The sequence below is a fragment of the Balaenoptera acutorostrata genome, chromosome 7 (assembly GCF_949987535.1).
Source record: "Balaenoptera acutorostrata chromosome 7, mBalAcu1.1, whole genome shotgun sequence".
NCBI classification, from domain to species: Eukaryota; Metazoa; Chordata; class Mammalia; order Artiodactyla; family Balaenopteridae; genus Balaenoptera; species Balaenoptera acutorostrata.
The window spans coordinates 110808751-110824333 of record NC_080070.1 but is presented as its reverse complement, the minus strand read 5'-3'; the positions used below and the strand labels follow the sequence as shown (position 1 = coordinate 110824333).

General features: G+C 44.3%; 1 protein-coding gene across 4 annotated transcripts in view; it reads left to right on the top strand.

The window, feature by feature from the left end:
- MRPS24 (mitochondrial ribosomal protein S24) overlaps positions 1-15583 on the top strand; it is a 152167-nt gene that overhangs the window by 122812 nt on the left and 13772 nt on the right. The window contains exon 6 of one of the 4 annotated variants that reach the window (XM_057549988.1): positions 14804-14849. The exons of 2 other annotated variants lie outside the window; for them this stretch is intronic. In XM_057549988.1, coding sequence (XP_057405971.1) covers positions 14804-14834 — 31 coding nt within the window. In that variant the 3' untranslated portion in view covers positions 14835-14849. Of the gene's footprint in view, positions 1-7458; positions 7490-14803; positions 14850-15583 lie in introns of those variants that run through there. One more of the 4 variants, XM_057549992.1, reaches the window with a different exon arrangement.

Below are 15583 nucleotides of genomic sequence, written 5' to 3'. Positions count from 1 at the left end.
CTAACTTTCAGTGGCTGCCACATTCGCTGTCGTGAGACCAGAGCCCATCAACTCCCTCATAAGTGGCCGGTGAGCAGAGCCCACCCGTGCCGGCGCCCTGCTCCACGCTCGGGGCTGGGACTCTTTCTCTGTCCACTCACTAGGGCTCTCTCCCGGGGACAGGAGAAGTTTGTGTTGAGTACATAGTTCCAGTACCAGAGACCACCCAAAGCTAAAGGAACAATTAGCATGTCTCTCATCATCTGACCTGAGGGATGGATAATCTCTGCCCTCCTGGATTTTTCCAAGAGAAAAAGAGAACCGCTCCCATAATGCAAAGCAGGGGCTTTGTTGCTGGAGATCTTGTGTTAACGCATCCTACTGCTGTTCGTGTGTGCAGGGGAGAAGCAGATTGCACTGTTTCTACCCGCCTTCCATCCCTCGCAGAGACCCTGCTTCTGGGAGGTCTGTCAGCCTGCTGCTTAGCTGAGTGGACCAAAGAGGCAGGAAGGAGGAGAGAGCCCTGCCCAGAACCTAAGATCAGAAGTCTTGCTTTGAAGTCTGCCTTTAGTCACTGTGTTCCTAGGCAAGCAACGAAGCACCCTGACCTTGCAGGCCTCGGTTTCTGAAGCCACAATGACCTAAAAATGTGAAGATTTTATAGTACATATATATTTAATGTGAGACTATATATTTATATAACACACAGAGTGTATGGCTTAGCAAGAAGAAATTCAATAAGAATGTAGATGTTAATGAATTGCAACTTTATGAAAACAACAAAAAATTCTTTGAAAATGATGAAGTCACGTTGTAGAATGATTGGTGCAGTTAATTCCTCATGGCTGTCCCTTTCAAATGTTCTGATTAAGACATGATGCAGGGCTTCCCGGGTGGTGCAGCGGTTAAGAATCCGCCTGCCAATGCAGGGGACACGGGTTCAAGCCCTGGTCCGGGAAGATCCACATGCCATGGAGCAACTAAGCCTGTGTGCCACAACTACTGAGCCTGCGCTCTGGAGCCCGCGAACCACAACTACTGAGCTGGCATGCCACAACTACTGAAGCCCACGCGCCTAGAGCCCGTGCTCTGCAACAAGAGAAGCCACTGCAATGAGAAGCTCGCGCACCGCAACCAAGAGTAGCCCCCGCTCGCCACAACTAGAGAAAGCCTGTGTGCAGCAACGAAGACCCAACACAGCCAAAAATAAATAAATAAAATAAATAAGTTAAAAAAAAAAATAAAAAGAACTAGGCTAAGCTTGATATAGTTCACTGTGAATTGTGTAATCGATTGGTTTACCACCCATGATATTGTTTAACACTATGTATATAACCCAAACTTAAAAAAAAAAAAAAAACACTTGTTGCAATTCTGAGGTTAACCCCAAACCCTACTTAGCTGGCTTCAATAGTAGACATGATTTCCTCTTGACACTTGGTTATGCTTCTGCCTATACTTCTTCTATGTACTCCCTCTGTTTTAGCAAAATATTAGTTCTTTTCTTTACAATGACTTCTGGGTTAATTACTGTTGAATTCTTGGTTTTAATCTGCATTTACTCAAAGTTCCCACATGACTATGTTTTCACTGAAGATACTTCTCCAGCTTTAGCTGTCACTGTTCCCAAGCTGTGATCGTACAGAGCCAAGCAACACTACAACTGAGGGGGAATCCCCCTTCCCCCAAGCACACCCCACAGATACCCACAGCCCTGCTCCTGCATCAGGACACCTGCAGCGGCAGGAGGGGTGCATGGAGATCCCAGCTTTTGGCAGGAAGAGAATAATCTCCTTATTCAGTGGTCTCTGAAAGCAATATTTCTCTTACTTAGAAGATATACCATGTATGCTTCCTTCCCGGGTTTATCAACTATTTCTCTGGGCTCAGTAAAAGCCCCTGGTGTGTGCTTTTCAACAGTAATCAGAGAACAAAGAAAGAGCCCTCTGAAATTGAAAATATGATAGTGAAGTGAAAAACTGTGTAGCATGATAGAAAATTACAGAAGGTAGAAAAGAAAAAGGAAATTAGAAGTGGGGAAATGACAAGAAAACCAGAAGATTATCTGGGAGTTAGCAGCATTCAATCAACTAAACCTCCAGAGACAAAAAATGGAGAAAATGATAATGAAAAGGAAAATAAAGGTTTTATTTATTTGGTGAAACTATACCAAATAAATGATGCAGGAAAAATTCCCAGAATTAAAGGACACACATGACCGGATTTACAGGCTCACCAACACTGCATACAATTGCATAGCGTGTAAAATTTCAGAGTACTAGGAAAAGAGAAGCTCCTTAAAAACTTCCAAAGAGGGAGAAATTAAAAAAAAAACAAAACAGATCACGTGAGACTGATTAAGAAACAGAGACACTTCAGAATTCTCAACAGCAACACTGGGAAGTAGAAGAATATGGAATGATGCCTTCAGAATTCTGAGGAAAATTATTTTTCAAGTTAGAATTCTCTACCCAGCCAAATTATCTATTATTATATGCAAGGACCCCATATTTTTACCTCCCTTGCATCCTCTAAAATAAACTACAGATATGCTTCATCAAAAAGTAGGAGTAAATAAATTTAAAAAGAAAAAAGGAAGACATAGGGTCAGTGGTGTGCTGCTAAGTCAGATCCTTACACTATCCTGCCCCCAACAAAAGGTCTTGATTTGTAGCATGTGCCAGTTTCAGTGGTATAAATACTTCCAAAACTGTTGCCAATGATTGTGGCTCAAAAAACTCCCCAATATTTAGCAACCAGCATTGGAGGGTCATACGAGGGGCTCCAACACAGCACTGCATAGAGCCAGGAAGGAGGATTCCAACATGAGAACATCCTGCTTGACAGCTATGCAACAGCTAAAACGTTCTAGTCTCTGATGCTCTCGACTTCTTGTGTTACCAAACTCAGGTTCTGCTGCTCGTAGCTCAAGAATCTAATACTGAGAGACAAGTGTTGGGAAAAAGGAAAGATAGCTTTATTGAGGAAGCTGGCAATTCTAGGGGCAAAGGTGGACTCAAGTCCCAAAGAACCAACTTCCCATTGCCGATCAGGGGACAAGAGTTGTTTTTGTTTTTTTTTTTTATACAGCAGGTTCTTATTAGTTATCTATTTTATACATATTAGTGTATACATGTCAATCCCAATCTCCCAATTCATCCCACCACCACCACCCCCCCACCTCCGTGCTTTCCCCCGTTGTTGTCCATACATTTGCTCTCTACATCTGTGTCTATTTCTGCCTTGGAAATCGGTTCATCTGTACCATGTTTCTAGATTCCACATATATGCATTAATACACGATATTTGTTTTTCTCTTCCTGACTTACTTCACTCTGTGTGACAGTCTCTAGGTCCATCCACGTCTCTAAGAATGACCCAATTTCATTCCTTTTTATGGCTGAGTAATATTCCATTGTATATATGTACCACATCTTCTTTATCCATTTGTCTGTCGATGGGCATTTAGGTTGCTTCCATGACCTGGCTACTGTAAATAGTGCTGCAGTGAACATTGGGGTGCATGTGTCTTTTTGAATTATGGTTTTCTCTGGTTATATGCCCAGTAGTGTGATTGCTGGGTCATATGCTAACTCTATTTTTAGTTTTTTAAGGAACCTCCATACTGTTCTCCATAGTGGCTGTATCAATTTACTTTCCCACCAACAGTGCAAGAGGGTACCCTTTTCTCCACACCCTCTCCAGCATTTGTTGTTTATAGATTTTCTGATGATGCCCATTCTAGCCTGTGTGAGGTGATATCTCGTTGTAGTTTTCATTTGCATTTCTCTAATAATTAGTGATGTTGAGCAGCTTCTCATGTGCCTCTTGGCCATCTGTATGTCTTCTTTGGAGAAATGTCTATTTAGGTCTTCTTCCCATTTTTTGCAGTTAGCTTTTTCCCTCTGGTGGGGGTTTTAGTATCTGCAAAACAACTCGGGAATGTGCATCAGACACTGTTATCTATGTCCTTCAGGGAGAAACTAAAGATTCTGTGAGCTCTATTGTCCTAATCATTAACTGATTGATCTTGCTCTTTTGTGACTCAGGGTAGGCCTGGGAGACTATAGCTTTTCTACAGACAAGACACCAGGGATATAGGAGGGCTTTTGTACCTGGGAGGACCCCACAGGATCCCACTTGGTTTCACTTGGAATCCATTTTGGTTTTTTCCCTTGAGGCCCATTGACTCCACATTTGGATTTGGATTTGTTCATGACTTTTTAATGCAGAATCTTGTATACCTGATGTAAAACTGCCTTTCTTTTATCTTTCCCTGGGTGCCTTTATTCTATTTCCAGATTCTTCCAACCCATCAAGCCCACGATCTATTCCACAAGTGTCCTGTGTTCCTGGAGACCACTTTTCAGGAGCCATTGCTCCTTCTGGGCTCCTACTTCCTGGAACCAATCTCCTCTAATGCCACTTTGGGATGTATCTTCAAGGGGCTTCCAGAAAAAGTATTGAGTCCTTAAATATTTAAAAGGTTTTATTCTACCCTCACATTTGACTGATGGCTTCTCTTGGTATAAAATTTGAAATGAATTTTCCTCAGAATTTTGAAAGCATTATTCACTGCCTTCTAACATTCAAAACTGATATTGAAAAGTCTGATGCCAGTAATATTCTTGTTTATTTATGTCACTGTTTTTATTTTTCTGGAAGATTTTACCAGTTTTTCTTCATTCCTGGTGTTCTGAAATTTCAGCATAGAGTGTTAATGGGCTTTAAATAAGTTAAAACATGAGAAGTACTGGAAACGGTCCTTGGAACATAGTAAATGTCCAATAAATAGGTGTTATAGTTGGTAGTGGTGGTGATGATAGTGATGATAATGGTGGTGATAGTGGTGGAGGTAATGGTGGCAGTAATGGTGGTGGTGGTGATGATGGTGATGATGGTGGTGATCGTGGTGATGATGGTGGTAGAGGTGATGGTGGTGATGATGGTGGTGGTGGTAATGATGGTGATGGACAAGGGAATAGATTAATTAATTTTGTGTTCTACTTGCCAAAATATTCCTTGACTTTATCTGCCACACTTTTATTGAATTATATTCTTTGGCAACATATTATTTTTAATTTCCAGGAATATTTCTTATTCTCTGTTTTTTCCTTTTCTATAGCATCCTGCCTTTGCCTTATGGATGCAGTCCTGGGAGGCTCTGTGGTTGTTGGTAATTCTTTTCTCTTTCTGTGAATAACCTCTGTTCATATTGTCTATCAGATTCATGCTTCAGATTTTCCTCAAGGGTCTGTTCACATCTAAGAACCAGAGAGACTCAGAAACCCCGTGTATGTGAGCTGCACTTGTCAACTGGCAAGTCCACTTTAGGTGGAGTGACTTAGAGGGTTAAGTAAATACCAAAATGAGCAGGGCTTTGCTTTAGAATGTCAATCTCCATAGCAGCTGCTCCAGCTCTGCACAGAAGGTGTTCAGTTTACTTAGAAAATGATCCTTTGACTGGCCAGTGTCGAGGGGGTACGCACCTGGTAGGAGAAGGGGCCACATCCACCCTTCTGCCCCTGGGCCTGCATCAGCTCCCCTCCTTGAGCGGTCGTCTTCCTGCCTCCCACTCCTCTGCTTCTCTAGGGCTCTGCTTGTCGGGTCAGCACCTTCACCTTCCTGCTGCAACCACCCTGGTCTCAGCCCGAGCTGGATTCCTCCACCCCACTGCACCAGGCAGCACTCCTTCAGCAGTTTCCATCTTCCGGAAATGTACTAGAGTTTCCCCATTGATGGTAACCCACCCCCATCTGGTCTCCTCTTTCCCTCACCCCCTCTTAAAGAGACAGAGGGAGACAGGTGGTGAAGGTGGGTGCTCAGTCCACCATCCTGGGTCAGATCCCTCAAAGGGATGTCAAAGGCCGTTTGGACTGGCGGGCTCTTCCGCCTTACAAACATTTTTCAATGGTTGCTGCCTTGATGCGTGAGGTCTACCACAATTTGACTGGCTACTCAAAACCCTGTCTCTCCTCAGTGCACTGGCTCATAGTCACTTGATCTGCATGACCTTACACTCATGAGGTGATAGCCCAAACCCAGCTGACCATGGAATTCCCTGCTGACAACCTTTTCCTCATTGTCCAAAGTCTTTTCTTTTTATAGGAGTATAATTGCTTTACAATGTTGTGTTAGTTTCTACTGTACAATGAAGTGAATCAGCTACACATATACATATATGCCCTCCCTCTTGGACCTCCCTCCCCCTCCATCCCACCCATCTAGGTCATCATAGAACACGGAGCTGAGCTCCCCGTACTATACAGCGAGTTCCCACTAGCTATCTATTTTACACATGGTAGTGTATTTATGTCAGACCTAACCTCCCTTTATCCTAGAGTTTGAGGCTCATCATAACCTGGCACCAGTATGTGTCCAGGCTCACTCTCTTCAATTGTCCCCTGAGTGTCCTACATGTACTATGTATGTAGGACACTATTCCAGCCCATGCCGTGTAGGGAAAGCCTTCCTTAGTTCCTTCTTGGCTGGTTCCTAACATCCCTGATGCCAGTTCCCACTGCCAGGGAGAGCTGGCCAGTTCCTCCTCTAAGCTGTTGTAGATGTTTCTAGGCACCTGCAGAGTAGCACTTACCTTATTTCCTTGTCATCTTCTAGCTACTCATCCTTTTCCCCAACTATACATAGCATCCGAGAATAAAGAAATTACCAAAGAAAGTGTTTTCAGCACCTGATTATGATGCATCGCACTGTGGCCTCTACCTGAGATGATCCTCAATCCACCGTGTGCCCCCCACTCTGAGCATTGGCCCATTACTCTCTGTCGTATTCAAGACCATGTGGCTGAGGCCAAGCCTCCAGCTGAGGCCAAAGCCACTCGAGCCAGTGCAGACACTTCCCGGCTTCAGGAATTCTTTCAAGTGGGAGGACAGGTGATGGTCCACCAGGGATATTCGGCCAAGGCAGCTGCTCATCAGAAGTACACTGGGCTCCTAGGTTCCTGGTTGGCACAGTCACTCAGACTGCCCCTTCCCAGAGCACAGGCAAGATGGCTAGATGGCTCTGGAGGCTGCCACTTCCCTCACCAGGTACCACTCTGGTCCTGGACTCTGTCTCAGCTTCATGTTTGACACCAGCTGAGCTTGATTAAGGGCGTGTGGTTCATCTCGTTTGGTTTCCAAATCTTCTGTAGTCAATTCGTATAATAAATTGTATTCAGTAGGTCCAAGCAGGTATTTAAAAAGTCCAGTCTGGTCTCCTCTCAGGCTGTGTTCTCTCCAGCTTGGTCTGAATTTGGCTTGAGAAAGGGGACAGGGTCAACGTCTTGCCTTTGTACCCACTGTTACGGAATGAACATTCACAGACGGAAGCCCTAACCCTCCATGTGACTGTATTTGGATATAGGGCCTTTAGAGAGGCAATCAATGTTAAATGAGACCATAAAGATGGGCCTTGACCCAGTAGGACTGTTGTCATTATTAGACGAAGAAGAGACACCAGGGCTCTCTCTACCCACAGAGGAAAGACCGTGTGAAGATACAGCAAGAAGACGGCCATCTACAAGCCAAGGAGAGAGGTCTCAGGAGGAACCAACACTGCCAGCACTTTGGTCTTAGACTTGCCTCCAGGACTGTGAGAGAATTGTTGTCTAAGCCACCTGGTCTGTGGTATATAGTCATGGCAGCCCAAGCAAACTAAGACACCCACCTTGCCCTTCTCCTCTTTCTCCCCTGTTTCTCACTCTTTTATTTATTTATTTATTTTTGGCTGTGTTGGGTCTTCGTTTCTGTGCAAGGTCTTTCTCTAGTTGCAGCAAGCAGGGGCTACTCTTCATCGCGGTGCGCGGGCCTCTCACTATCGTGGCCTCTCTTGTTGCGGAGCACAGGCTCCAGACGCGCAGGCTCAGTAGTTGTGGCTCACGGGCCTAGTTGCTCTGCAGCATGTGGGATCTTCCCAGACCAGGGCTCGAACCCGTGTCCCCTGCATTGGCAGGCAGATTCTCAACCACTGCGCCACCAGGGAAGCCCTGTTTCTCACTCTTGCCTCAGGTGTCTCCATGGAGGAGTTAGTGGAGGAGAAGAGACAAAGATTGAAAGGTCTTACTTAGTGACCCAGTTGAGGCTTGGGCCCTTTGACCATGATGATGGCCGTGTGTCATCTCTCAAGAGGGATTTTTGTGGATTCCTCGGAACCCTCCACCACAAGGGGTGCTAACCAGCTATTTCCTGAGATGGGACATGATCTCGCCTCTGGCTCCAGGCCGTCCATATTCACATGTTTGCTCTGTGCAGCCACCTTGACTCTGTAGAGACTTTATCAGTCAGGATGGGCTAGGTTAGCTGCATAACAAACCCCAACATCTCCGTGGTTTTCTTGTTCCTGCTTGCTCCTTGACACTTGCGGGTTGCCTGGGGGCTTTGTTCTGTGTCTTCCACAGGCCAGGTCCCAGGCTGAAAGAGCAGCCAACAACAACTCCTTGACAGCCATCACAACAGAGAAAGAGGCAAATTGTCCACTGGCCCTTAAAACTTCTACCTGGAAGTGACCCACATTATTTATGCTCACGATTTAATAGCCAAAGCAAGTCACTTGGCCACATCCAACCTCAATGGTATGGGGGCAGTGCAACCTCCCTGGTGCCCAGAAAGAGAAAAGCAGGTAAATATCCACCCTCTTTGGTCAGCTCCCTGTCAAAATGATCAACCCTGACTCTACATCTCACCCACGGAAACACACCTTCACCCCGCCATCCATGGGAATGTGCCGTTCTCCAACTACAGTCTTCTCTTTAATGCTCCAGCCAATCTCTCACCTTTAGATGTTTCCAGGTGTTTAGATCAGGTATGAAATCTTAATTGCTCTCGATTCCTGGGGTCACCCGTTCAGCTCTCCCAGTGACTTGAGCTACCTACCCCTCACACAGCTGGCAGTTTGGAAGAGTGAAGAAATACCCCCATTTTTTCCGTGGTGGGAGACAAAATGTACAACACACCAATAATTCTCTCCAAAATAATTTCTCCTGACTTTCCTATCTATCCTGGAAGAAGATGGTGAGCTAAGACTCTTAAAACAGGTCACACAATACACAGTGTTTTATCTACTGTGTTCAGCCTCTGGGGATCTGTCTCTAGCTGGATGCCAAGGCAATAGGGAAAGTTTCCCTTAAAATCCTGTTATACACAGACTCTCAGAGAGAAGGGATTGGAGTCCCTAACTCGTCTCTTCCAGGAGGTTTCTAGAATCTTTGGAAATATTTGAATCTTTGAATACTATCATCACCTCCATGAGCAAATTCCAGGCTTAACGTTAACAGTCCTCTTCCCTAAGTAAGTAACGTGCAAACAGGCATACATATAGGCATGAGTAAAAAACCTTGCTAAGGAGACAGCTGACCCACCACATGGATTTTAGAAAGATTGCTCAGCTGGTAATTTGGAAGCTGGATTGATAGGAGAAAATCTGGATGCAAAGGTACGAAAAGAAGATTGCAGTTATCCTGGCCAGAAAGTATGGAGTCTAAAGAAGATGGAAATAATGGAAACAGAGAAGCTCCAGAGAGACAATGAAATGGACAGAATTTATTGATTTTTCTCATGTTAAGTAAAAACTGTAACTTTGTAAAAACATGTGGGTAAAGGCTAGAAGGTAATACCCAAGATATAAAAGCCATCATGTTGAGCGTTGATGGAGTTCTGACTGAGTCCTCCCACCCCAAGAAGTCTTTTAGGTTTTTCGAGAACAAACAAGTCAGGAATGTCTTCCAGGGGTTAAGGAAAAGAATCCATTTAAAGGAAGCAAAAGGCATCCATAGACTCTGATAGCAGAGCTAAGCAATTTGCAATTCTTGGCTAATATATCTGGTTCCAAGTTTCCTGGGCCTTAATGCCAAAGTAGACCCCAGGTTACGCAGATTTAAATTTTTGACAACAGAAAACAGATGTCTCCAATTATAGAGACTAAATATTTCCTGGAATGGAACTCACCCAGGGATTTATTACTACTTGTAGTAAGCAATACATTCCACCATGGTTTTACAAGAAATATCATTGAACTTCTTAGTACAAAATTCCATATGGGCAGAGAATGTGCCCGTGAACTCAGCTCAACGGCTCTTTCATGAGAAAGTCAGCTGTGTGAATTCCGACACTCAGAGCCCAGACGTGCAGGCAGGTACCAGGTTCGTTAACCCAGGTCTGCGAAATTCAGCATCAGAGACCAGCTCCTGCCCAGACGGGAAAGGCCCAAGTCTGACCAGGGCATTTTCTTTAGTCATCATGTTAAGAAGTGTGGGCTTTTCTTAAATGAGACAGAGTGCCACTGAACCATTTTAATTAGAGGAAAGAGGGTTGGATTTGTGTTTTAGGAGGATCTCTGGTTGAATTATCCATTGTGAATTAGGGTAAGAGGGAGAAAACCCAGTTAAGCAGTTCTTTTAAATAAGAAGTAAGACATAATGAGAATAGTCTGAGCTAAGGCACAGGATTGGGATGGAGAAGAGTGGATGGTTTTGAGGAGGATCTAGGAAATAAAATCAACAGAACAAAACTAGTGACTAATTGGATAAGTTGATGACAGAGTCCAAGTAGACAAACAAGACTAATTAGTCTAGCCTAGACTGCTGCGTGGAGTATTGCCTAAAATGAATACAGACTGTGTGAGCAGTGTGCACATACGGAGCAAGGGTACGTAGTTTGTCCAACGAGGTAGCCAGGAAACGTGAAGATACCTCAGGGATTCGGATTCAGTAAAGAGACTGGGCCGGAAGTAAACTTTGGGTCGCACATGATGGGTAGGGGAGGGATGCAACTTTGAGAGTTGATGAGATGATCCCGGGTGAGTGTGAGGAGTGAGGACAGTCATGGTGGGGGACCAGCCTGGGGCGATGGAGTAAGAGGCAGCAGAGGACTGACCAGAAAAGCAGGCATCGGCCAAAGTGGGGCTGGTGTCCCAGGCATCCAGCAGATTCGAGTGTCCACCGACGGTTCAAATGAGAACTGACAGTTGGTGGTGTGTCCTCACCTGGTACAGATGCCCACTGGGTTTCTGATCTGCCTGGTGGGAGACATCTGGTGCTGCACCTGCGTTAACCAGGTCTTTAGGACTTCCACCAGGGCTGCCGCTTCCCCAGCCACATGCTCCAGAATTGGATGGCCTTGGGCACAGCTCCTCCAAAATACTGCTTCTCTCAGCCTGCCAGGACCATCTTTCCATTTTTCCAAATACTAATTCCACTGTAGGAGAAAGAAAAAATAAGCGGAGAAGCAGAGAGTTATATTAATTGATCAGTTCTTTGAAATGGCTCATTAAAAATATGGATGACTTTATTTTTAAATGATTTAGTTTCAAAACAAAACTACGTTGATGCCAAAAATCTTCAAAATTTGAAATGAGAAATAAAATAGTATTCTAAGACTCAAGGACCAAGTTTTGCTTTTCTATTTGCAAGTTTTCTATAATAATACACACTAAAAATATACAAAGAAAAATAACTATAAAAAAACACTTCATCCACCAACCCTCACCCTTTTTATTTAATTAGGACCAACATTGTGGATTTTCTAAAAGTCATAAATTATTTTGATATTTTTTAGTAATGCAATAACCACATGTTTAATATGAGTAAAATATGACTAAAAAAATTTATGTGTTGCTCTTGGAAAAAGTTGAATTTTCTACTTGTATCTAATATAAACCAGTCCATCTTTTTAAATAAGATTCCAAAAAGGTCATATTTAACTGCTCAAAATTATATATCAAAAATAGAAGTAAATAATTATATCATTTGTCTTAAAAATATTTCAGGTCATAATAGCTCTGTTTAAAATGGGATTAGAATCAAGCAAAGCCAGCTAATCTTTAAGCATTTTAAGATGATGTATAAAAAGCAAAATTCAGCTCTTTCCATCTGGCCTGCAGGCCTGCAGTACTGCTCAGGAAATCCGCACGCCAGGGGTCTGCAGTCCTGGCTATTAAGAATTCTTGGGTGTCATGATCCTGGAATGTTCACACATTTTAAAAATCAGCCTCTCCAAATGTTCACTCTAAGAAAGGACTGATGACTTATGGGTTATTTGGTAAGACACATAAAAGAAAAATGATTTTGAAAATGGAAGAATAGAGGGATTAATATAGTTTTTTTTAAATAAAAAGAGTATTTTAATTAGATTATTCAATCCCCCAGATTATGGTGGCTTGGAGCACATGAATGATAAGAGGAATGCCCTTATCTAAACTTCAATAATCAGAAAACTCGGATAAGCAGACATTTCAGTGGTATCTGCAATTACTATTTAAGGAAAGGAGGAAGGAAATGAACATTTGTTAAAATTCTACTGTGTACCAGAAACCTGTCTGGTTGCTCATTCAATTCTTAGAACAACTTTACACGGCAAGGGTTATTATTCCACTTTACAAATGAAAAACAGCACACAGAGGGTTAAAATAAATTGTCCATACTAACTAAAATACTTTAGTTACCTAAAATAACTAATTATATTGCCAATATGTATAATTGACAAATAACGAATATATAATTAATTAACAAATAGTACTATATGTAGTTAAATATGGTACGTACAGTTCAGTTACTAATGTATAGCTATACTATAATTATGTAAGATATATACTCATATAAGAGTTAGATAAGTAATTGCATATCTAATTACATTCACAATAAATAGAGCTGTGAGAGAAGTTAAAGATCATCTGGTCCAACTTCTTTTTTTAACAGTCACTCTACAAACATTACTCAGTGTCCGCCACCTGACAGGTGTTTCTGGGCACAAAATAGTGAGATCCTCGTAGAAACCTACTGGGTGTCTGACAACAGCACTTGTTGGGAGGATATGGAACACCCCCCAGAATGCTGGTGCAACCGTCTGAAAAGCAGTTTTCATCGCCTTCTTTGGATACCTTATGACACAACCCTCCTCATCAAAGGCACACACAGCTGAGACCAAAAATTCCAGGCACATGGGTCACTGGAACTCTGATCTCCAACCATAGTAGAGTTGCTTCTAAAAGTTCAGTGCTGGAAAGAACCCGAATGCCCACGTAAAATGGGTAAATAAAAAGTGGCATATCTGTGCCAAGGCATACGCTGCAGCCGTGAAGATGTGTGAACCACGTGAATGACGTGGTACATTCATCCACAAAAGAAAACAGAGCAAAAGACCCCAGAAACACAGGTATACCAATGGGAGGGTTTATTCACATATGGTTCAGAAATAAGCTAAACTGAACTGCTAGGGATACATATTTAGATAGTAAGCTACAAAGAAAAGCAAGAGGCTTGGGGACCCCCAAATCAGGGTGGTGGTCCCACAGGCAGGGCAGTCACGTGATAACTGTTGCTTAAACTGAATTGTGTGTTGTGTTTCACAATAAAGGGTTGACAAAATACTAACCCACCCCACTCAAATACATATACATTTGATATATATGTACAGATTTATACATATATACATCATATACATGTATTCAATATTTGCTTGTGAATATAGGTATTATATATGATTTTTTTTTTTTTTTGGCTGCATTGGGTCTTTGTTGCTGCACGCAGGCTTTCTCTAGTTGTGGCGAGCAGGGGCTACTCTTCATTGCAGTGTGTGGGCTTCTCATTGCAGTGGCTTCTCTTATTGTGGAGCACGGGCTCTAGGCATGTGGGCTTCAGTAGTTGTGGTGAGCAGGCTCAGTAGTTGCAGCACGCGGGCTCAGTAGTTGTGGCTCACGGGCTTCGTTGCTCCGCGGCATGTGGGATCTTCCCAGACCAGGGCTCGAACCCATGTTCCCTGCATTGGCAGGCGGATTCTTAACCACTGTGCCACCAGGGGAGTCCCCATGATTTTTTAAATGTCTGTTTTTTGACTTCAATTCTTAGCAAAATTTCCACAATGAACAATTAATACTGCAGTGAACTGAGAAGTTCACTCTACAAAGGAAGGAAAATGGGCCTGCCTTGGACTTGCAAGATGGTTATAGCTCAGGTTGGGCCGTTGGAGGGGCAGAGAGGTGGGGCAGAGCAGCGTTCCGGGGCGGGGGGGGATTTACGGCTTTGCCTGGACTAATAACATGTGCGAGCGACTTGCTCCAGGCCCAGGGCTCGCCTTTGTGTGCTGTGTTAGCTGAGGAATGCTCCTGTGTTTTGACAACCATGAGGGCCCAGCGGGTGGAGGGGTCGCAGGACAGAGCCCCTCTGTGTGCCTGCCAGGCACCGGGAGGCCCTTCTCACTGCTCCCCTTTTCTGACTCTTTGGAATCCCTTCAGGACGGTGCCTGGACCTAAAAGCAGGCGCCTTCCAGCTCTAAAACCCTGGGACTCCTTTTCTGCTCAGAGGGAAGGCAATGGCCTGTGCTGGGCCTCAAAGTACCCATATTATTTCCTACGCGGCCCGCAGGTTGCAGGCGGCTTTCCTCCCTCCTTCCCTCTCGCATGGGGTCACTTCAGCCTCTTCCCAGCCCCAAACGGGAGGCAGGACCTCGAAGCCCCGTGCAGCTCACCTGCTTTTTGAACTCCCCTACCCAAGCGACTGCTCTGGGCAATGTCTCCGTCTCCACATGACGGGCCCCGGGATCGCAAGGAGCTGTTCCAGCCTAGCTGAAACAGGCCGCCTACAGCAAACGCCTGGCACTCCCGGCCAGCCTGCGACACTAAGGGGCAGTCCCAGATGACGAGGTTAGAATACAGGACGCCCAGACCCCAACTATCCTCCGCGATGCACATGCACACGCATTTCTACGCTTGCCAGAGACCAAGCTGCTGCCTCTGGAGGCGTTTTGGTTTGAATTCTGAAGCATGTGAGTTGTCCAGCAATCATTTCTCAAAGTATGCCAGTAATGACTTTAATAAAATTGTCATTGTTCAGCCACAGGTTTCGCAGTGGGGCCCAGCAGTGAAAGCACGCCGAGCAATGGTCTCTCTTAAAGGTACACCCTCGTGCCTCAGCTGCCCAAGAGGATCAAATCCATATACCTTTTCAGGACTGTCATTTATTTTTATAAATTAAGCATAAAAAGCTGAGACCGTTGCATTCTTCTGCCAAAGTCTGTTGCCTTTAACTGTTTTCAATACTTTGGGAAGTTAAATCTCTAATCAAAGTGGTTTCTTTGCTCTCTGAAAAGAGCAGAGGAATTAGGAGAACAGGCTCTAATGTGTAAGCAAGAGCCAGCCCTCTGCCCAGAAACCTTCCGACAGGCAGGACCCTGCACAAGTGGAGGGAAGAGCAGAGGAGCGGGAACCTGGCTGAACGGAGGCCAGGAGGCCAGGAGGCCAGGAGCTAGGGCAATCACTGCTGAGAGCTGTCATCTCCAAGACACGGTTCAAAAGCAGGTGAGAGGAGCGTTTATAGTTCTCTCTTAGAAAAAAACAAGCGAACGAAGTTGAACCCAAGTTAAATTAACGAATTTCAAGGGAACGTTGCTCCCACACCAGTTAATCTGATGGTACCGGTCAGTGGTCTCCGATGTGCTGACACTGGCACGCAACGCATCTTTTAACTAAGATGTTGTGACTCAGAAAGTCTTAAATGTTAGTCTGCTGTGTGAAGAACTTTGCATTCGATGAGTCTCAGTCCTTCTTTCTCCAAACGGACAGTTTGGATCAGATGTGGACGGAACCAGATGAAGACATCATCCTACCCTCCTTC